Source organism: Polyodon spathula, chromosome 9 (genome assembly GCF_017654505.1).
Source record: "Polyodon spathula isolate WHYD16114869_AA chromosome 9, ASM1765450v1, whole genome shotgun sequence".
Taxonomy (NCBI): domain Eukaryota; kingdom Metazoa; phylum Chordata; class Actinopteri; order Acipenseriformes; family Polyodontidae; genus Polyodon; species Polyodon spathula.
This window is the reverse complement of record NC_054542.1, coordinates 38,537,096-38,561,715: the sequence shown is the minus strand read 5'-3', so window position 1 is coordinate 38,561,715 and position 24,620 is coordinate 38,537,096. Positions and strand designations below refer to the sequence as shown.

Genomic DNA, 24,620 nt, shown 5'->3' with positions numbered 1-24,620 from the left:
GTGTTTCCAGTTGGTGGAACTGTGTTCTATAATCCATAGTGCCCAAATGACAGCTGGCTAATACACACTGAAATATAGACATACAAGCAGCTCCAAGATTCATTTATTAAGGGATGCTATTTGCCATGATTAATGACCCATCATTTACTTTAAAGTGAATTGTATCATGACTAGAGTTCCTAAAACACACTCCAAACTAGTGGTTTATATCTAAAATAATCCAAACGTAGTATTAGTAGTACTCTCACTATTAGAGGTGAATATAAGAACTTGAGTGCGTCAAAACTAGGATCCAATCAGAGAATGATTTACTGTCCCAATTAATGGGATTATTAATATGAACGATCTTGTCTCCATGGAAACTATACATGTGAAATTAAACTGCATCAGGCGTTTTTTTTCTAATTTTATACACGTCATCAATTCCATGTTTCCACAAAACAGTATATTCACCTATAGACAAATTAGCCAGATAATGGGGTCTATTAATCTGATTTAAACAGTAGGCGATCTAAACACTGCCATCCTTTAAATCACTAGGCAGGAAAACCTGACCTTTTACATATTTCTACAGACAGACGTGCGCTGGAGAGACACTTGATTTTCATAACCTTTGTATGCAATTTTTAATGATCTCAGTTAGATCTGCCACAGTTTAGATCAACTGAATAGATACCAATGAGTCTTCGCAAGTGCATAAAATCAACTCACATAAATGTAGTCCACGGCTGAAGGGGAAGCATTATTTAAATTAAAAACAACATTTAACAATCGTGAAATGAATGCATTTCGCATTCCTCTTCTAAAACAAAATATGATTTGGGAGTAAGTATATGTTTGTAGTTCACCTTATCACTTCACAGCCATTAACCATTAGAGTCTCTCTACACTGCATTTCTAGACTTTTCTAGAAAGTAGAAATAATAGACAAACACAATGGCAGATATTCTCAATTCTCTGCTCTGAATATTCATAGGAATCCTACCTCTTTTGACCAAGGATAAATTAGCTTCATATGCAGATGTATTAAAACCAGCATCAGCTACTGGGGGCTAATGAAAGGCTGTTTGTAATATTGGGAGCAAAAAGACAATATTACACTTCTAAACATGCAAGTTTGCAATGTGTTATCGTTTACCCTTCAGCTAGAAAAGGTAATCAGCAATGCAAAGTTAATAATGGTTTGAATAATGTATTGAATATACTATTTAGCATAACATGAATGCGCCATGTCTAATATCAATATTGTTTTTCAAATTTACACGAGCAGAATTTTGATTGCATGCATGTTAGAGAATATCAATACATTCAGGCATGTCTGCATAAAATAAGTTTTATTGTTTAAAAGCCATCACAAGATAGGTATTTCTGCAAATGCAGCTTTGCCAAAATAATACATTTAACATTTGTGAAAGCATATCATGTGGATGTTCTGCTCTAAAAAATAACACAAAATTATAAAAGGAATACTTTACATCATCTGCATTCCAAGTACTCAGTTTCTCACAGGTTTGATATGTTATTAAGGGTGATTCATTCACTGTTGCCCTTTCTGCTTAGATTGTAATTTGCCTAATTTATTTATATTTATATATAGAAATATATTTATATATATATATATATATTTACAGAGGATGCCTATTCGAGTTGTCAGATAACCCTTCCAAAAGTTTAGCATGGTAAATGTACTTCTGTCTACTCTATTGAATGTCATGGGGACATAAACTAGGAATGTACTGTAGTTGACAAGATATATCATTATTTTGGTTACAGGGATTACTCTCACTCAACAGCGTTAACAACAATTTAATGATATCTTTTGTAAACTAATTTCTTTGGTAAAGGAAAAAAAAAAGTTTCCTGTAAATGACTAGTTAGTTACATAACTGCCACTGAATTAGAATTCAGCTAAATTAACAGTTTTATCAGGTAAGATAAAAGATCCTGCAATACTGTCGTAAATGGAACTCTTTATTGATATACAGGGCGAATGCTACATTATGATCCATCTATTTGTTAATTTGAACACACACCCCTTATTCTGCCTCTCTTTATATATGTATTCTTGCTTTCAAATAGGTTTAATACTGTACATTGCTATTCATTAACAAATAGCCCACAGCACTTGGATAAAGGCCTCTGCCAAATAGATAAATAATAACTAATACTAAATGTACTTTAATGGCAATGCAGTGGCCGAACACCAAAGCTATACAAAGGGGTAATGGCACAGTAGCACAAGGGCACAGTCACAACAGTGGTATGATTCACTGATAGAATGGTACCACTGTGATAAAACATGTTTTATCACATGCAGTACATAAGAACACCAATTCTTTGGTGCCATTTTCATGACATATGAGAGTACCCAAGGCATCACTATGGTAGGAACCACTACATAACATGTAGCTCCTTGCAGCTGGTGGTAACATAGCAGGACCACAATGTAATACTGCAGCAGTGTTGTGTTACTATTAAAGACCATGTTGGGATTAGTTAATGGTTCAGCTTAGGTTTCCTTACTGTAATACACTGGTATTCTAATGGTTCCCTATAGTATTGTTCAAAATGTCCTTTAAGGGCTATAAACAGCATTGTGAATGATGCAGCAGGTTCGGGGGAATGAAGACTATGCCAATTGCTAGTTTTTTTACCAATAGATAATATTTTTTCGATACAATTTTTCGTTAGAATAACATTGTCATGTGAAGGCACATTGCTAGTATGAAACGGAAAACTACATAACGTATTATCCACCACTCTACTGTTCTCAGCCTGGTGTGTGTCAGAGCGCGTGCACAAAATGTCAAGGCTATATAAAGAAATATTTACCTCACAAATGGAGATATTTAAAGCTCTGTTTGACAGTGTGTGGGGTGGTTTCAGTCAAAGAATGTATATCAGTCACAAATAGACAATACAAGTGGTGTATATTGAGTGTTAAGTGGCACAAGGCTTACATACATTTTATGGTGCATACTACCTAATTTACACCCTTACTATAATCTATTTCTATCCCTGACATTATCTCCCCAACTGATGTCTAATGCTCTTTCCATCCATATTTTGCACTTAGCTGTAGATGGCTTGCACTTTTCATATGTTCATATGTAGTATGATCCAGGAATCAAATTGGGTAACACTTTATATCTCACTGAAACAAGTACTGTATAGAAGTACAGGATGGTTCAATCACATGTTCTGCAAATGTGTGCATATAGGTACAGTGTACATAGTCAGTGGTCATGATTTAATATCATTCAAATGAAATCAATGTACAGTACTGCACTTGTAGTAACTAGGACCATTCCAAAGGAGATGACTTATTATTAGTATTACAAACACAAAATAGCACAAAACCTTTTTCAGAAACAACCTACAATACATATGAAGGTTTGTAGCAAGAATAACCTCTTTCATGACGAAAATTAAACACTGCTTCATTAGTTTCACATATTACCATGTTAAGAATGGTTTAGTTAAACGGGGGCCCTAAGTGAAGAAATGTGTTTGAACAGTGAATGCAAATCAAGTCAATATGTAAATCTTAGTTTGATTGGTCTCTCTTCACTAGTCGCTTTAGACTGCATATGAATCAAAGGTCAGCTAGGAGTTATGTGTGTACATGCTTCTCAGATCTAAATCAAAACCTGGACCTGGTGCTCTAATGCTGCCCTAGGGTCCTTTTTTATAGCACATCATTCTCCTGAGAGTTGAGACTGCATGACCTTATGCAAATAAGGCCATAGCCATCACCACTTCTACTAACAACAAGGTTTTACTGATACTGCACTGTTTTCTTTTTTTATTTCTGCTTTGATTACAATTGAATTGACCTTTGCTGCTTATATATATATATATATAATATTTCTTTATTCAACTTCAGTATATTGTTTAATATGAAGAGATGGCACCAAAATAAATAAATGGATGCAAAGCAGGAAAAATGACCTTAAAATTAGCAAAAATGCACAAGTGGACCTTCATAAGATGCAAATAAAAAAATAAATAAGTGTAACAATAGACAATAATTTGCAAACATACTCTACTTATAATAAAGGAGAAATACATTCCATAGTAAATATTACATTTTCTATAACAAAATTCACATCTTATTACACCCTTGACCTTTCTGTGCTTCTAACTTGTAACATCAGCTTTCAAACAGTCACATTCATAATTTAGTTTAGAGATCAAAGTTAAAAAGAAAATCTGACAAAAATAATTTGAATTTTATATCACGGATTGTGAAAGGATGGCTTTGCAGGGGTGACGTCAGAACCAGGAACAGAAACCAAAACACGCTTGCTGGCGGTGAAAACTGCGCCGTGGCCCTCAGTTTATTTATTAAATAATAATACAAACAAAAGATATGAACAACAAGTACCGTGCTGGCACTTCCAGAAGGGTGACCACCAGTCCCTAATTGGGTGCGACAGTCCCGAAATGTAAAGATCGTCCCGGTCCCGGGCTTAATGCCTCCATGACGTCATTTGCCTCGAATTCGTAGACACAGTGCAATCTTACAGTTTAGCGTCAGTCAAACCATAGCATATGCAATAGGTTGAAACTAAGCACTGCCCTTTTTAAGGAAGAAAAACAAAATTAGTTTCGGCGGGAAGATAATGTATTAGCGTGAATCTATATGATGCAGTAGCAATATTACGATCTCTGCAAAACCAAACACAACGCAATTGTTTTCTTTATAGCTAAGGTGGGCGGCGCTCTGCTCTCCACGTTCTGCCTATGGAGAGTTCTGCTCAGCGCACTAAGTGCTACTGTCAACTTTGCTGTTTACAACTTGCTGTAACACTGAATAAGAATCAGTAAAGCACATTCTGTCTGCTTTTTTTATAATCTTAAATACTCCTTTCAAATTAAATATGAATCACAATACACATACTTAAGTATATCTTGTCTTTATTTCCCCTTAAAAACTACCTTTTCAGAAAATATCACCATCAAGCATTTTGAAACAAGTAAAAATGGAATATAAATATTAATTCAGATTTGAAAACACACATTTTAGTATAATATATTAAGTAAAGAAAACATTTAATGTGCATTTTATGTTATTGTCATAAATGTTATTTTATTTGTTGTTTCTCCTATGTTGATCTCAAAACACCTGATCAGCTAAAAGCGCAGTGATGATAGCTCCAAAATGGCGACAGCTGCAGTTCCTTGGCAAAGAATCTAAATATTTTTAGATATTTTCAGCGCTCAATTTCGATGCATATTTGCAAATTCAATAAGACAGTCTAAACGCCCTTCTTTGTGGGTCATTTAGAAATGTGAACAAAAAAAAACAAACGATTTAACGTCGTAGATTTTTTTATTTTTATTATCTAAACTAATCAGGGCCATCGTATATAATATAGCACTGGGACAAATACGCATCTTAATGTATTCATGTCACAGAATTTACAAATTAAAGTAAAACTACCATTCAAATGAAACCACTGCACGAGAGAAGCGTGAATGAAATAAAACCCTGTATTATTATTATAATATATTTTCTTGTGTGATCTCCTGTTTGCACAAATTTTCAGCCGGAGTTTGTAGTTTCTCAGTTACTGGCACTACTACGAAAACAAATCTCAAGTTATCATGTTTATTATATAGGCCCGCCAAATATAACATATATGACAGTATATTATTAATTAATTAATCAATATTCTTAATTCTCGATTGTTTTAAATGTGGCTTTTTTAAATCTTTAAAAAAAAAAAAAAAACTTTTAAAGTTTACCATCCGATATCACAGTTAGCTAAAGCATAAGCAAAATATTTCTACAGCCGCAGAAGAGGGAACGGGATGCTTTTGTTCATCTCCATGAAGTGACATCTTTAATTTCAGGGTATGCTACAATGATGGCAATAATACTATTGTATACAAGATTCTTCCGGTTTTAGTTCCAACAGAGCTGCATCAGTTACTGAACTAAATTGACACTTTGGTACACTAGACGTTTCCAACTGAACTGAGAACGTTTTTCTTTCACACTGAAGCAAAAATAAACGAACTGTCCCCAAGATGGATGCAACCCTGCCGAGACCACCTCTTTCATGAGGTCTCGGCAGGGTTCGTTTTAATCGTTCCCGGGAACGTTTGGAGCTTTCACACTTAAGAGCAAACGTTCCAAACTCAAACGAACCGTACCTGGAAACGGAATATCAGCAAAGTGTGAATGGGGCCTAAAGCAGACCTTGCCAGCGAACTTTATTTTTTTTAAAGACAGATTGTGATATTGGATTGGACTGCTAAAGAGTTTTTTGTGTGTGGATTTCCTTCAAAAAAAAAGGTGAAAAAAAAGGGATTAAAAGAGTGAAACAGTTAAGGAAATTAACACTGTTAGTTGTACTAAAAAACTGTTTACGCTAATTGTTTTTTCTTTGTTTTTGTGTGTAGTGAAGGTGCAGATATTGAGTATATGTGTAACTTGAAATGTTAAGGTTTGAGTGTTGATTTATTATTCTTAACTGAGGGGTTTATAAGCTGAGAGTATTGTGTAGTTTGGGGTATAACTTGGATTACTGAGATTTTGGTTAATTGGGTAGCTGTCATCTGACAGAAGGGGACCAAATTTAGAGTTCAAGCAAGACTTGCATATTTCTCCAGCTTTTCTCCCCAGGTGGAAATAATTTCTGTTGGCGAAAAAAAAACAAAAAAAAAACCAATAACACAGAAATTAAAGGAAAGTTTTAATTTTATTTCAGTTTTGTTTACAACTGTTGAGTAATTTACAGTATAATCGTAAATCTCGAAAAACTACTCACTTCTAAATCTTTTGTTGTCATTTTTGTATTACATGTTAATTTGGATTCATATGTTATTTTTTTCTGACTATGTGAACGAAAAGACACACATTTGCCCGTTTTCCCATTGGAAATAGTGATATTTTGAAATATCACTGTCCTGGTCACAAAAGCAAAGTTTGTGGGGAATAATAGCCATTTTCTATACTTTTGCATAAGCAATTAGGAAATAACACTTACTACCCAGGAACAAAAAAAAAAAAAAAAAATTGTTACACTAAACTGTTATAAATTTGCATTTTAATTTAAATGTTATCAGTTTTAAAAATGATCATATAAGTGTTTTTAACTAAGTCTAATTCCATTTAAATGTCATACTTTGCCTGATTGCCACATACAATGTTTTAAAACGTACTTGCAAAACAGACAAACATTTTTAAACAAAACTACATCAGTCTTCAATGTAGACACTACATTTCACAGATCAGTTAAAGTTAACAAATTTAAATATACAGGGAAGAGATGTATTACATGCAAACTTTGTTTCAAATATTATTCATTTGTTGCTAAATTAAAAGTCAAGCAGAGCTTGTGTGCGCTGACCAGCTTATTGTACTTAAAATCACTCACAATAATCGGATTTCTCAGACCTTTTAAAATCAAAGGATTTAATGTCTTTTGCATAAGCCTTTAACAGGGTTAGAAACTCCCACTCACCTGAGACGAATTAAATTTGATGAGGACTAGTTGATTTCTGTGTCTCAGTAGTCCTCTGGGAGAGTACTTAAAACAAATGCACACATATACTCTCATGTTTAGCCTTGCGTTAAAAAAAAAAATGCAGGGAAGTCGATTTTCTAAGGGTGTAGCAGTGGTGAATAAGCATTCACAAATAATGCTTAGACAACACAACTGAAACCTTATTTCATCTCCCCTGCAATACCAACCCCACTTAATGACTTTTTTTACGTTTGTGTTCTCTCTCTGCGTGGGATGCAAAGTTTATCGTTTTAATTTACTGAAACACGTTGCATCTTTTGAAGTAAGTGTAAAGTCATTTTACAAAAATATGGAGATTTATACAGAGTTAAATTACTTTTTTGAAAACACAATTTTCTTATACCAATACACTACTAGTGAGCAATAATCAGTTTGTTTGAAAACCAGGCTTTAATCACTGATAATAGGTGCACAGGCATTGATTCTGTGAGCGCTCCGGTGCTCAAGCACCAATGGGAGAAAGTAAGGTCCCACATAGTGCAAATAAATCACCTGTTCTGTCAACATATAATGTGGATGCTTCACAAGCACAACTGTTGCAGCATTTAAAAATATAAAATCAATTTATACAAAGTATCCCAGCTTTTTTGAAAAGACCTGCGTTCCCCTAGTTTTTCTTTTGTATTTGTTATGCTCTCATTAGTATCTATAGTAGATATATATAAAGCAATGACATACTGTAAGGCATCATACTGAATATTTTATATATATATGCATTTGCAACCTGAGCCATTCGAAAAAAGGCACAATAGCACAGTATTGATGTCAAAATGGCATAATAGTCCAGAAGATTATACTTGACCTTTGACCCATATTTGACTCCTGTGCACCCCGAGACCACTTTCAAACAAAATGTCCCATTTTAAATCATTCAACAACATCCACAATTCATGTTTTTTTGGCACTTTTAGCAAATCTGTCTCTGTGAAGATTTACAATCATCCTCCACCAACGGCAGCACCAACCAAGCAAACGAGACAAATAATCTTTGACTCTGACAGCGACTAAAAAATAAAATAAATGGCATATCCCATTAAGAAACCTTTTCCTTAAAAATACATTATTTTTTGCTGTTCACTATCTACCCAGTTTAATTCACCATTCCTGAATTATCAAAAATAATTACAATTTGATACCCGTTAGTCTTTTTTTTTTTAATCACAGATAATATCCATGTACTATAAAAAATAGATGGCCTTCAGTAGTTTATGCTGTCACATAAACCCGATGGAATTATTTACCTGTAACTCACTGAAGCCCATCCATTATTCTTGCTCTCTCTCACTTCTTTTAACATTTTTTTTTTTTTTTTAAATATTGCTGCATTCTAAGAATAGTGTAATACAAATCCTAATGATACTTACCTTTAAGAAGAAATGTTCACATTTCTTCTTGGTTTATATTACATCAGTTATGAGTCAGAACTAGCATCAAGCAATGCAACAATAGCTATTCTATTTAGCAAGCAAGTTAATGCTCTAAAAGTACCTCAAGTAATAGGATAATTGCAGGGCTGATTTAATATTAATAGCTGTATTTTTGCGGTGCTGTTAATTGGGCAGATTCCAAATCCTCCTTCAGAAAGATGATTTTCTTTTAATACCTGGAAGCTATAGTAACCAACACGAATGTGTAGAAGAACTGACTAGAACTACAAGCAGGGGGAAGAAAAGGAGGACTGTCAGCACTTAAGCAAGAGGGCCTAACAGTAAACTTCACACGATCATTAGGAATAGGAAAACGGCAGCACTCCTGTTGTTTTCAAACTACTTTATATTTTGATTTTAACTGCATTAAATAAGCCTAGGGGATCATTATGCATCATTTTCAGCAAAGTGAAAGAATCATGAAAGGAACCAAAGCTTTTACCTGATTTTACTGGAGCTGGTTTTGCATTAACACCTGGTGAGCTCAAGTGATATTTCCAGGTCAATAATACAAATGAAGCTACCTTTAAAGCTAAAAAATTAACGTGTTAACAAACAGCTGGAGTTTACAACAAAACACAATGCATACTGTAGCAGACCACTGTGGTCCACTAATTAATCTTTTTTTCAACATAATCCTGATGGGTTTGATATTTTAATTCAAAAATCATTCATCATAAATCAGTGTTAACCATCATTTAAAAAAATAATTATATCAGAGTATAATTATTAATTTGGGTTATATGGAATTCATAAATAAACAAATAAATATTGCTGGACTTGGATGGGATATGAACCCAGTAGATATCACCATAGTTTACAGGCAAGATGTATGCACATTTTGATAACAGACGTGCATGTTTATATAGAGGTATTCAGGTGGGATGAGTGTCTAGCAAACAGCGTATCTGTAACACTGATAAGAAATGTTCATGCGAGCACAAGATTAACAAACAATGGGCCAACAAAACAATTATGAATATGTTGAAAAAGAGGAATATGTAAGTCAGTATAGTTTTTTGCTGTAAACTATAACGTAGTCAGTAACACATTAAAAGGTTCCTGACATTTGCAAAAAAAAACAAGATTAAGCACAACCATGAATTAATTCACCTCCATAGCACCAGTATAACAATAGCAGTGACACAGTGTCAGTGCACATATCTTTATAGTGACAGTGGCTAAAATGGCTCTATAAATGTGATTTAATTCATGGAAAACAAGCCAGCTGGGTGGTGTGCTAAATGTAAACAACATTTTACTAAACTCACCCCATGCCCCATAAACACCAGCATACCCATTCCCCACCTTAGACTGGGCCTCCAGAGCCACAGGCAGAGAAGGAGAGGTGTCCCCTCTGAAAGGATATAAAATAGGAAGAGAAAGCAATCCACTCTTACTGACTATCAGCCACGATGCCAACACTTCCAAATGAGAAATCAGAACAGAAATACAGCAGACATGTTGTACCAGTACATTTTTAAAGCAACACGCACATACAAGAATACTCATAGAAAGAAATATATGTATTACAGAATATTATATCACAATATAAAAGTCTACTTTCAGGAAAACCTGAAATTTGTTTTTCTTCTGAATCTTAAACATGCTGTTCTACCCTGTTGTTATGCTGTTTAAGCCATGGTTATCAAAATATGACAATCTAAAGATTTATTCAATGTCCTTCAGAAGAGATGTAAAACCGAGGTCCTATTTAGGTGACTGCAAGAGCAGTTGTGATGCATACTTTACTTCCTAGTCTGTGTAAGTCACTTTGGATAAAAGCATCTGCTAAATGACTAATAATAATTTATTCAAGGTACCAATCTCTGACAATTGCAGTCAAAAGTTAATTTTGTAAAGATCTAATACCTGCATATTCATAGTGCCCCATGTACTGAAAACATTCAACCAATTTCCTTAATCTGTCTGTTGATGCTGGGGCTTTCTGGTTCTACAAGATGCCCATCCTCAGCCAATAAATCTTCATCTCCAAAAACTCTTGGTTAGATATACTGTAAAGATCCTAATAGTAGCCTGTCCCAATAAAAGCCCAGTTTATATTGTACAACCTAATAATAGTCTTCTGCAGCCTATTAAGTGACTGGTTTAAACTACAAAGTAACCCCTGACGCCCATGAAAGCTCATACTGGAATTACAGTAGTGATTCCCCGCTAGTATTAGCAGTGAAACGCTTTTTCACAAAGTCTCCACCTCCATTTTCAGAAATTATTGAATTAAAAATAAACAACAAAAGAAATGAGAGCCTATGAGATGTTACACTGAATCAAGTTGTGGAATATGGAATAAATGACTTTGAATTCCCATAGTGTTCTGTATTGATGAAAGGCTCTTCCTAACTCCAACAACAACTTAAGAACAAAACAGCATACGTAATTATTCCTGTTTTCAAGTTCAGCTCTGAATTTTAGAGTAATAATAAAGGACATAGCTTCTGCCTTCACGTGGCAAGTTTAATTGAAAGATGCCCCATTTCACACAAATAATATTTCTGCTTCTGCTAGAGGGTCACTTTAATACTGCTCTCTTGGTTAGCTTTCTGTTTATTCTTTAAAGAGAGGAAGTCAATATCAAACATGCCACTCAGGACTGTGTATTTATCTCTAGAGTTTGTCTCTCTCAACAATGATTAACTATCATTAGTAAGTAATTAATTTCTGTTATTTTTACCGGATCCCATCTCAATACTATCAGTTTAAAAGAGCTCAAGTAAATGCAGGTCTACCTGACTATTATGGCCTTCTATGTGTCTTTGAACTGATGGAGCTGTTGAGCTACTGGAAGACTTAGAATTCTCTGGTAAACCTGTGAACAAAAACAAAATGGTATTTTAATGCAAGATACATGTATTAAACATAAACAGATCCTTAAGTAATTTATACCAAACAAATATCTGAACTAGGACTATTTGTTGTTACATCTTGTGTATTCTGCTGCACTACAGTGCATTTTATGTTCATTGTAGAGACAATGGGGGTTATTTTCAAAGCAGATCCACTGGAGGATAATGCAATATGCCATTATTTTCCATCAATTGAATATTTTCTAGAGGTGCAGAAAACACGTCATTCTATCGGTTAATCTATTGGCTAGTTTGGGTATTGGTTATTCCGACACTTTCTTTTTGGCGGCATATATAATGATCTAAGAATCTGTATCTATTTACCACAGACCAAAGTGGTGGTTAATTTAAACTTCCACCATCTATCCGACAGTAAAAAAAAAAAAAAAAAAAAAGCACTTCAAATTGTAGGCACAACTAGCGTCCCCCTCAAAATTCAGCATGTCCCATTTTCAACTAACAATGAACCTAGAAAAGCTGCTGACATGAACCAGTGTGTGTGTGATTATATATATATATATATATATATATATATATATATATATATATATATATATATATACACACATAGTGAACTGATTGCAACTCTCCACTGTTCGTTGCCCCTTTAAAAGCAGACCCAGACCCACAAAATTGCAGTTTAAAGCACACTATTTTTAATAAATATAAAAACACAAAATAAACACCTAGCTCCCACTGGAGCGCTAACTACACAGTCAGGATCGCCCTAACTAACACACCGGACAGCTAAGCTGTTTACAGGTACACAAACACAGAGTCCAACCCAATGTGAATGCTCAGAAACAGGACACACACCTTTCTGCTTCTCTCTCCACAGCAGCCCTGAACATACTGGCTGCTCTCTTTAAATGCCCTGCACCTGGCTCTAATTTACAATGATAGCCAGGTGCAGAGGATAATTAACAATAAAACAATTAACACAAATATTGTTAATTAAACCCTTAAACAAACCCAAATGTGCACCCGCACAAGTTTTTTTTTTTTCTAGTAGGGAGGAAATTAACCTTCTCCCTGCTCACAATATATATATATATATATATATATATATATATATATATATATATATATATATATATATATTATTTTTATTTTATTATATTTTTATAAACCGTACATACAAATGCTCAGGCTGTGAAAAACAACTTCATGAATATCACTTTTTTTTTTATCCAACGAAATTAAGTTTTCACCTTCTTATTTACAATGTAGGCGATCAATGCTTGCGCACGAGGAAAAAGTTAAATGCGAAACAATGGTAAATATATTATTATTATTATAATTCAAGTAAGTGATTTAACTGTGCCACCTTGTGCAGGTTTTTTTGTTTTTGTTTTGTTGGTACAATATTTACAACTTGCTTACCATAAAACATTTAGAGCAAACAAAACATATACTCTTATGATCCACTTAAATACTGCAGTTTATAAATGTTTACTTGTAAAAAACAGGTTGAACAGTGTATTTTATTTACAGTAGTCGTTGACAAGGACAGTCAGAAGGCTCCAAAAACTGACTTCTGGTCCGGTGTCATGCTGATATATTTTATCATGTGGGACATCTACAGTAGTGCGCCCAGAATGAAACTTTACGTTGGTAGAAGCTTGAGAACTACTATTGAAAATGTTCTTGGCGACACCACAAATCATCACAACTGTGGCTAACTATAGGGGTGCTGCTTTGTTATTAAAAGATAGTAGGCACACATACACCATTTCTCATATGAGAAGCCGTTTCAGACAAAAGTGTGGAGAGAGAGAGAGAGAGAGAGAGAGAGAGAGAGAGAGAGAGAGAGAGAGAGAGAGAGAGAATTCATTGAAATCATTTTAATAAGCATGTTTGTTTTTTTTTTTTGCCTACTGAGTTAGGGATGCACTTGCCCTGGAGAGCACACAGCACCAATAAATACATGTTTTGGATCACCCACAGAGATGGCACCTGTGTGAACTGTATCTGTGTACAGTCTTCCTACATATTTTATATTCTAAGAACCACAGACAATGATGCATGAAATGCGATCCGCTGGTGTGTAAAACAGAGGATTGCTTTGGAAAATTTCTTTACGGATTAGCAGGTGGAAAAATTCCACAGATTTTGCCAGTTCCCACTGAAAATGAAACTGTTAATTATTTTTAAAATATTACTTTCAAAGTTTTTCTAAATCTATAAACCAATATATTTAACATCTGAAGCCACCCATTGCCTATTTTCAGTTTCAGTTTTGACCTTATAATAACACACATGCAAACATGCTAGTGATCCAAGGCTAGGGCATTAATGATTACAGTGGTCTGATGATAAGATACCTTATCACTAGGGAGGTTGCCATGCAAAGTTCAAATCTTGCATACAAGTTGAACAAGGCTCTAAAGGCCATGCGTCCCACTTTTACCATTTGAAATCCGGTTTCCATTTTCTACTGCAACAGGACTGGGTGCTGATGAAGCGAAGGCAGTCACATGGCTATTGGCGTTTTTATCCTGAAGTTCTGGCGATGGTCCTGTTTCATTGCAGTTCTCCCTGCTAGACATGTTGATGTTTGAGTTGCTGCCTATTGTTGAAAAAGAGAAGGCTTTTACTCAAAATGTTGTTACAGTATGACAAGAAGGCAGTTGGTAAACTAAAGTGTTTTTTTTTTTCATATAATCTTCTCAATTTTTTCAAGCATGTAATATTTTCTCATTTGCTTTACAATCATGGGGAAAGCATGCTCTTCATGGAGTCGTAGATGCTAGATTGATAATCAATAACCAGCAGATGGGAATGTAATGCTTATGCTCCCCTTCTATAAATATAGATCTAATATGCCCCACGGGGCACTCTTTCACCACAATACATTTTTATGATTGCTTTAATGGGGGAAAACTATTCTGCTTCAGGGCAAGGTTCCCAAATATATATTCTTTATGTTCTTTATGAACTGATAAAATAATCCTTCCCTGAACTCACAGAAAAACAGTTTTTAAATTCAGCTCATTAAATGTTGAATAATGCAATATATGCAGAGCTCCTTCATTGTTAGACTTAAGCTGTAAAGGCTCCAAACATTGTGTGGTGTATAAAGTTTAACTTCACTCTTTTTACATGTATAGCCTTTGATTTTGGTAATCTCAAGTCAAAATCGAATATGCAGCAGGGGAATATAGTACATAAGAACACAGAACATAACCAGGACCATAATCCCAGTGAGCGGTCATTTATAGTCCAGTATTTCATTTATTTATTTATTTTAAAATTGATATTAATTTAAAATGTTTGCACAACTTTTGTAGTTTTCACTTGTATTTTACACTTTCTTGTTACAGGGCTTTTGAAAATAATTTGACATGCAGCAGTAACTAGTGTTTTCTTTCATTTCTTGGAACTAGAACATTATATGATTATATATATATATATATATATATATATATATATATATATATATATATATATATATATATATATATATATATATATATATATATATATATGCAATCCTGAACTTACAACCCACGGCACTTACAACTCTTTTGCATTATTACCCTGCTTCGACTTTATAACATTGTTCCTATGGGAAAATGTGCTTCGACTTACGACGCTTCGACTTACAACACAACTTTCAGGAACCAATTGTGTTGTACGCGTGAGGACTGCCTGTGTGTATATGTATATGTGTGTGTATATATATATCATTGGTAATAGGACAACAAAATATGGCCAGTGTAATCTTATTCTGTTACTATTTGCACCTTATGATGTTCAGCTGTTTGAACATTAATTGAAAATGAATGAAAAGACACATGGAGATACTGTATCTGTCTAAGCTGGAGTTTGTGCTTGCATTTGTCTTGTGCTACATTAAGCACTTTATACACATGGGATTTGTAGGCACTTTTATAAAGGTAATACCCTTAGCTGAACTAACTAACTAACCCCCCTATTTTCTAATATTAATGATCCTGTTTGTAAAATCTAAAGATGCACTGGGGACAATGTGTAGCAAGTAAGGGTTACTGACCAAAATCCATCTCAAACATAAGCAGACTTGCATCCATCCAAGCCATTACTGTCATAACCCATTTACACCCAGGTGGATGGACAACGTGCAAAGTGGTGTACAGCATGTATTAACACACACCCTTCATTTTCAGCTATTTATTTTGTTTAACTATACTTTTTTTTTATGGAGACTGATCTTCAGACTACATAAATTAAACTATTGACATTGACAAATGTGTTCTTTTAGATTAGTCTGAAATAGACTATTTCTTTTCTGGTCAATGCTCCTGTGATAATTCTGAAATAACATGTATTGTGATCTTGAGATAGCACATATTCAATGGCTCAGTGAACCAGCTGTAAAATCTTTAAAATGTAACTACCACATGCTCTGAATAGTGACATCATATTTCATGTACTGTACATCTCAACAAGAAACCTATTGTCACATACACTGATACAAATGCATTTCTTGCTTGTACACTTGTTCCCAGTTAACCTTTTCAGTGAATTGACGAGAGCGCTTGTCATTTTATCATGTCTCCCAATGTATAGAAATGATGAAAGATCCTGGGGTGCCTTATATATATATATATATATATATATATATATATATATATATATATATATATATATATATATATATATACCCACCCCTCATTACATCGATTTGGAAATATCGCGGTCCTGGGGTTGGCTCCCAATTTTTACTGTCTAACTGCGTATGCCTTAGCTGTCATATACATAGGCACTTAGAATTACTGGTTGTTCTATTTTGTACTGCACATCACAAACAACAATATACAAAACAATTAAAAACAAAGCATTAATATCATACTGTTATCTTATACACAAGTATTGCACAATAACACAAAGCAAATTAAATATCTACTTGCTTAAGAGTTTTTTATTTTAGCCAATGAGGTGTTTGTGTGACAGCTATGCACTACCAAAAGTAACAAGGCAGTGACGTCAGCTCCTTAACAACAAGCTTCCTATGTTGGTGGGAATGGATTCTTTCAATGCAGCGGATTTGTGCGTTTGAGAAAGAAGAGGAAGACTAATGAAATTAATCAGAGACTGAAATTGATGAGTGGGTGGTGTAATTACATATTTATATATATTTATACACTGTGTGTGTGTGTGTGTGTGTATATATATATATATATATATATATATATATATATATATATATATATACACACACACACACACACACACACACATACACATACAATGCCTATAGAAAGTCTACACCCCTTGACCATTTTTCACATTTTGTTGCATCAGTGCCTCAGAGTTTCATGCATTTAAATGAGGATTTTTTTCCCCACTTACCTACACACCATACGCCACACTGTTAAGGGGGACAGAAGTTTTTATTGAGAAAAAAAAAAATATATATTAAAAATACAAAACTGAAAGACCATAATTGGATAAGTCTCCACCCCCCTGAGTTAATACTTGGTGGAAGCACCTTTGGCAGCAATTACAGCTGTGAGTCTGTTGAACACCTAGATTTGGCATTATTTGACCATTCTTCTTTATAAAACTATTCAAGCTCTGTCAAGTTCCTTGGGGAGCGTTGATGGACAGCAATCTTCAAGTCATGCCACAAATTTTTGATTCAATTTAGGTCGGGGCTTGCAGAGGGCAGCAGGTTTTCCTCAAGGACTTCTCTGTACTTTGCTCCATTCATTTTCCTTTCTATCTGGACAAGTGCCCCAGTCCCTGCCGATGAGAAACATCTCCAATACATGATGCTGCCACCACATGGTGTGCTTTGGGCGATGTGCTGTGTTGGGTTTGCACCAAACATAAGGCTTTGCATTTAGGCAAAAAAGTTCAATTTTAGTTTCATTAGACCACAAAACTTTTTGCCACATGGATACAGACCAGATTTGTGGAGTGCTTGGGATATTGTTCTCACATGCACACTTTGACCAGTCTTGGCCAAAAAAGCAAAGTTGCCATTGGCCACTTGGTAGCCTCTCTGATCAGTCTCCTTCTTGCTCCATCATCCAGTTTGGACAGACAACTTGATCTAGGCAGGATCTTGCTGGTGTCATACACCTTCCACTTCTTAATAATCATCTTGACCGTGCTCCAAGGGATATATATTCAAGGCCTTTGATTTTTTTTTTATATCCATCCCCCTGATCTGTGCCTTTCAACAACTTTGTCCCAGAGTTCTTTTGAAAACGCCTTGGTGTTCATGGTTGAGTCTTTGCTTTGAAATGTACTACCCAGCAGAGGGAACCTACAGAAACTGCTGAATTTATCCTGAAATCATATGAATCACTACAATTTAACACAGGTGGAGACCACTTAACTTGTTGTGTGATTTTGAAGGCGATTGGTTACACCTCAGCTAATTTAGGATTGCTATTATAAGGGGGGTGGACACTTACCCAACCAAGCTATTTCAGTTTTTATTTTTAATTAATTTTCTACACATTTCTAGAATATATTTTTTCACTTGGAAGTTGTGGGGTAGGATGTGCAGATAAATGAAAAAAAAAAAACAACTATTTTAATGCATTTTAATTCCAGGCTATAAGACAACAAAAGGTAAACATTTTAAAATATATATGTTGCTGCAGTGAAATAGGTTGAAGTTTCTGGTCTGCTGGGCTCCTGTTTTCATATTCACAGTCTGGTTGTAAAATCACCCAGTTAAATTTAAGCAATTTTTTATTTTTAATTGGAAAAATAATGCAAGGTTTGTGGATATGTTTTAGACATGTAACTGCATGTGGAGGTCAGTTAATTTAGTTTGTAAGTAATGTACTGTGTTTCAAAATAACATTCTAACAGTATGTTGTACCCATGAGCAACAGTAAGTCTTTGTAAAAGTCAGGGGGTGTTGGTTTAGGCTTTTAATCATTGTGGATGTGGAGAAGCAGCAGATCATGAGGTAATTCAATATTGAAACATGTTCATCAATTAGCAGAATGTATACATTATGAGAAAAATACATCCAAAGCTTATAACAGCTCTCAAGAAGAGATCTATCTGGTTTCAAGGGTTGACATCTGAGCTGAGGCAAACCAAACCCTGAAGCTCTGCTAAGGCTTTATATTTGTTTTCTGACAGAGGTCATATGGCCTTGTGGCATTGTGCATCCTTTCAAGCAATTGTGTGGTGGGATTAAAATAACATTAAATAGCTAAAAGTAAAAGCATACATCAATTCCTGATCATAGATAGCATTCTAGTTTAGACATAAGCAAGTAATAATATTGTAATAATTGTCTAATTACTAATGATTCCTGCCATGACATAGTAATAACTGTATAATTACATGGAAACAAAGTCTGAAGAAGTTACTCGCTCTGTTGACAAAAACTGCTTCAATTCGTGGTTAAATGTTCACAAGCCGCCAACCCTTTGAATATCTTGCTTTCTTGGCTTGTTTGGTATTATGTTTTAGTATTTTTGTAATCACATAAAAAGTATGCATCATTGAGGAAACCTACAAAAGTAATTAAACTTAATAAAGCAGTGGCTTAAAATTGTTTTAGAATACCACTATGTGGACAGACGTTACACTTTATGTCAAATATTACGCCACTAAAACTTAAACTTAAGGTTAATAAAATGTTTCAAAACAACATATCATTCCCCACTATTATTGCGAAATAGTGAATGTTTAGAACAACATCTGAATTTATATTATAACAAAATGATAAAGATCATATCAATGTAAAAGTCAAGAGACCAGATTCCTGAACTAACCTGGAACAGCGATACAACATTACAGTTTAATAACATCATGAACACTCACTTGCTGGCTCCCTTATTTTCTGTCCAGCAGCAGACTTCCTTAAGAGGCTTCTTCCTGAGCTGAAGAGAGTGGTCAGCTCATCAAGGGGGCTGGTCAGAGGTCTGACATTTCCAGGATTGAACGGTAGTGGGGAAGAAGAACAGGAATGAGATTTTCTTGGTTCCACCCTGGCAGTCTTTACAGGGGAGTGGGGAGCCTTTGAACAGCCTGAAGGAGCTTCTGTTGCATTACCTGTCTTTTGAGGTACTTTTGCTAATGCCAAAGTACACAATTCTGAGGGAAAAGGGAAATGCGACAGGGGTCTGTAGGGAGGGGGAGGCCCAGGAGAAGGAGGAGGAGGAAGAGGAAGAAGAGGAGGAGGTGGAGGTGTTGGAGGTGGGGAGACCTTGCTGGATAAATAGAAAACAGACAGACTGGGAGAAGTTGGTCTCTCACTTTCTCCTTTCTGCTGCCTTGCAAACTGTGGAGACAGTGGGCTGGAACCTTCAGGCTGCACTGGAAAGTTCAGATTGGTTTCAAAAACTGGCAGCTTCTTGACCTCCAATGGCGTTAGAGGCGATTCATCTGAGGCAGGAGAACATGTAACAGGGGTTGGGGGAAAGACCAAGAGAGGTGGCCGGTGAGGGAGCAGGTTCGGGAAAGGTGGTGGAATGTCACAAGTACCGTCTTTGCAGTAAACTTTTCCTATAGGAACAGGGTTAAAATGCTCGACGATTACAAGCTTTTTGGTCTCATACTGCTGGGAACACTTGTCTGTTTTTGCCAGCATTATTTTTCCAGTTGTTCCTTCTTCTGGAAGAAAATACTTCATTTCTTCATACACAGACTCCCCTTGGTCTGTACTGTCCACCTCTGTTAAACTCTTGGTTCTGGCGTTTCCCACCATTTCAATATATACAGCCTCCTCTTCTTCCTTTGAGCTGTACAAGCTGAGCACACCATACTGGGGCCCATCTGCTGAAGCAGCCCTTTGTATCATCCCTAGGCAGTGCCCCCCCTTAATAAGGCAGGACAGCTTAACCTCAGTTGGTCTGGGAGCTGAAATCTCTTCATAAGAACCACTAAGTTTAGTATTGGGACTTCTTTTTGGCTTTGGTGGAGGAATCTTCTTCAGTGTGCTGTAGTCATCACTATGAGGCCGTGGTTTAGCCAGAGCTACATTTAACAAGAGAAAGAAAATCTACAAAGTTAGAAGAAAGACTAATCAAAAGGTAACCCATTTCACTTATTACATGCTTGACAACCTTCATATCAGGAGACATTCTTAGTTCAACAAAGTCCACAAATACAGTTTCTAGTCCATGTCACCAAATATCAGTTGTTTTTACATCTAAAGGTTATGAAGAGAACTCAAGTACTCAGAGGATGTTAAACTAATAGCGAACACCGATGCTGTTTCCATGTGGTTCGACACACCTCGGCTATTTTAAACAGTGGTATTTTAAAACCCAGTTTTGGTATTCCTAGAAAGTATTTGCAGTCAAATTTAATGAGTCCTACTAAATTAAATTAAGTCAAGCCATGCTTGCTTCAAACAAACATTTAGGGACAGTTAAATAAACTTGTTCCCCATTTTAGATGCTTATCTTTCTTGTGCTTCAGGCCAGGAAATAGTTCTTCATGACACTAGATTTGACACTAGATTTTCTTTTCTGTTCTGTCATAACTAACAACTGATCTACTAAAGCAAGGATATAGAATGTAGCATTTTCACCAAAAAAAAAACAGTATGATGTGTATTGCTTGATAAACTAAAAAGGCTTAGTCATGAAACATCAAATAGTGCATTTCCTCAAAAGACTACAATGCCAAGACACAAGTTAAAATTAATTATAATATATCAAATTTCACATAAGATATGTTGATGTTTGCTGTTATGGCTGACCTTCACTGGGTGTTTCCTTAGAGGCAGCTGACAAGCATGCACTAACAGCTTCATATGAAGCACTCAGCCTTGTGTTGGGGTCCCTCTTTGGTTTGGGAGGAGGTTGTTTCCGTGGTGATGGTAGGCAGTTGCTATCCTCCATGCTGAACACTGATTGTAGTGAAGGGGATTTGATTGATGTACCAGCTGCAGAATGTACCAAGTTGTCCACAGCCGTAGGGATGGGAATGGAGCTGGAATGATAGGGCTTGGGTGTCCGGCAGCCCCCAAGGCTGCCTTCGTTGATCTTCCCACCCTTGTCTACAGCTCTGCAAGATAAAATGATACCCAGATGCATCATTCAAATGATAACAATGAGTCAGTTCATGCAAACATAATTAAGACCTTTTGTAAACAACCACCCCAAATCCCTTGCTGTGAACAGAGATTATACACCTTAAAAAAAAGAACAAAAAAACAAAAAAACAGATATATCATGGTTGGTCTTTTTCTTGGTAAACAAGTATTTTTTCTTATTGAAAATGAGAGCTCTCAAGAATCATTTACTATGCACATTTTTTCTACACAGTACATTTAAACTGTATCTAGATGTAATATACAAAAACTGTGTGGGGGGGGGGGGACCTTTAATTGAATACTGGCAAAAAATTAGACTCATACTGTATTTGAGTAATAAACACAAACAGAATGATTTACACACTGTATTAATCCCATATATATGATGGTTTAAGCCTGATCTACATACTCTAATACTATAATATGATTTGCATACTCTAAATTATATCTATGCCTTAATCTTCTACCACTGTCTATTGTTTCTTTAGGTTTAAGATAAAGACATTTCTGACAGCAACACTCCTTAATCCATGTTAATACACATTTTCAAGTGTTACTGAGTGCATTACATATATACTACTATACCTGCATACTATATTTTCAACAATGAGTGAAAACACACATAGTTCATTGTTTTCATACTGGAGTTTAAAATGACTCACACTGTTTTGTATGAAGAACATTTCTGCTTGATGGATCAGCACTATGGTTACCGGCTACACTACGCAACATTACCATATGCCTGTGAGGTAAATGCAATCACCAAAGAACAAACCTTTAGGCTCAGTAGGTAATTATTCAACACAGTGTTAAATTAAGTCTTTCATGTGCAGGAAGAAGACTTCTGTCTATTATAAATGAGGTTATTCAAAGCTAATTAACTTATTTGGAACAGCTATGTGAATGCTAGACACCCCTGTTACCTGATGCTACATGGCATCCCCATTCTGGTATGTTGGTAAATTCAATAGAGGTTGAGATTTAGTAGTATGTTCCTTATGTAAATCCCGAGGATATTTGGAAGAAATAGAATCATATAAACATTTCTTGCAGCATGACTTTATATATATACATACACCTAACACCAGGTCTGTTTTTATACAAAATGTGTACAATCTAATGAAGTAGAATTCAGAACTCTCTAGATGAGGGTTTGCAGGTTTAGTTCAGGGGAACAAAGGGAAAAAAATATTCTGCAATTCAAACATCAAAAGGTAATCCCTGGGTGGAAGAACAGTTGTTTGTGTAACTATATTGACAATGTTGAACACACACACACACAAGCACACACACATTAGCGAAACCAGAAGAATGCTGAGAAGTTAGCCTGCCACTCAGATCAATAGCTCCTCGAGGACAGAAGACATGGGCAGCCAGCAACATGAGCCCAGAGACAACTGATAATAGCATGCAGAATTATATCATGGGAATAGACAACCAGACAGACAAATAAATTGGAATCCAGCTACATGAAATAATGAAGACTATATAACCTGAAACTACAATGACCTCAAATAATTCCCAAAGTAGGCCCAGTTTTTTGTTGTTATTATAAACATCAGTTGAAACATGCAAGCAACAATAGATAAGTGTCCCCAGGATGTTTTCTTAGATATCAATCTGGTTGTGATATTTCACCCTGCAGTTATTTGACTATGAATTGAAATTATCGTATTTACATCACAGTTTATAACTTATACCAACCCAAGCCTTCTATAAATTTAAAACAGTTGTATTTGAGTAAGGAGGACCCTTTTTTGCCTTACATAATTGTGACTAAGGCTGACGTGCGTGGTGACGTCAGGCCAGATGCAGGAACAGAAAACAAAGACAGGTATTGCAGGCAAAAGACATGCTGTGTGATGTTTATTTAAACACAAAAGTAAATCAAATACTTAAACCAAAAAAACACTGCTCACAGAGTGAAATGAAAAGGTTTAAACAAAAATAATCACGAACACTAAAACAATAACAAAACCCAGGTCAGGCTGGGCAATCGCCTTCACTGATCCTATACTAATTTTGTTTTTAAATTTCTCTCTCCTCTCGCTGTCACTCTCTGAACAAACACCCGGAGTGCAGAGAGCTGTGGGTTTATATACAGGTGACCATCTCCTGATTAGCAACAATTACACAACTATTTAATTCGGGAGATGGCCACCTTCAGCACAAAACAAAACAAAACATTTGGCTAAGCCGTCATAAATACAATACACAAAACACACGGCTTTTGCCATAATTTATACAGTGAATAATAAATAAACAAACATAAAATAACACAGGGGCAGAGGGGGAGACTCTGTTCTCAAAGAAATAATCAAATAATTGTACAGGGCTCCTTGCCCTGTTACAATAATATTCAAAAGTTAACAATGATCCACCACTTAAACTTTTCATATTACTGGCAGAGGATAATCTGCCAACCTTGCCTCTGGCAGAACACATTTAAACAGAACAAAAACACACAGCACTTCCCCGTCATATATAAATATAATAAATCATAAAACAAAAAGGAAAAACAACATATGCACAGGGGTGGGGAGTACCCCGTTCTTAAAAAAATACTAAATCAAAACAAAACAATAACATGGCAGACGGCACCTCGCTTGTCCTCCACATATAAAAACATTTTATAGCAGGGCTTTGCCCTGACCCCTTTTTAATAGAGGGTGCGGGCTCTCCTCCTGAACTTGCTTCATATGTATTATAACAATAAGCATTTATTTTGCTGATTACGTTTAATGCATCTGGTGACGTCAGTGATAAATGTCAATGTACATGGCATTAA

The 24,620-nt window shown here is 35.4% G+C and overlaps 1 protein-coding gene across 2 annotated transcripts in view; it reads right to left on the bottom strand.

Annotated features, from left to right (window-relative positions):
- Window positions 1–24,620, bottom strand: part of LOC121320806 (unconventional myosin-XVI-like) — a 127,316-nt gene that overhangs the window by 4,373 nt on the left and 98,323 nt on the right. The window contains exons 30-34 of one of the 2 annotated variants that reach the window (XM_041259455.1): window positions 21,497–21,804; window positions 19,612–20,766; window positions 14,240–14,398; window positions 11,713–11,792; window positions 10,237–10,322 (exon numbers count right to left, since the gene is read on the bottom strand). In XM_041259455.1, coding sequence (XP_041115389.1) covers window positions 10,275–10,322; window positions 11,713–11,792; window positions 14,240–14,398; window positions 19,612–20,766; window positions 21,497–21,804 — 1,750 coding nt within the window. In that variant the 3' untranslated portion in view covers window positions 10,237–10,274. The remainder of the gene's footprint in view (window positions 1–10,236; window positions 10,323–11,712; window positions 11,793–14,239; window positions 14,399–19,611; window positions 20,767–21,496; window positions 21,805–24,620) is intronic. The other variant, XM_041259454.1, reaches the window with a different exon arrangement.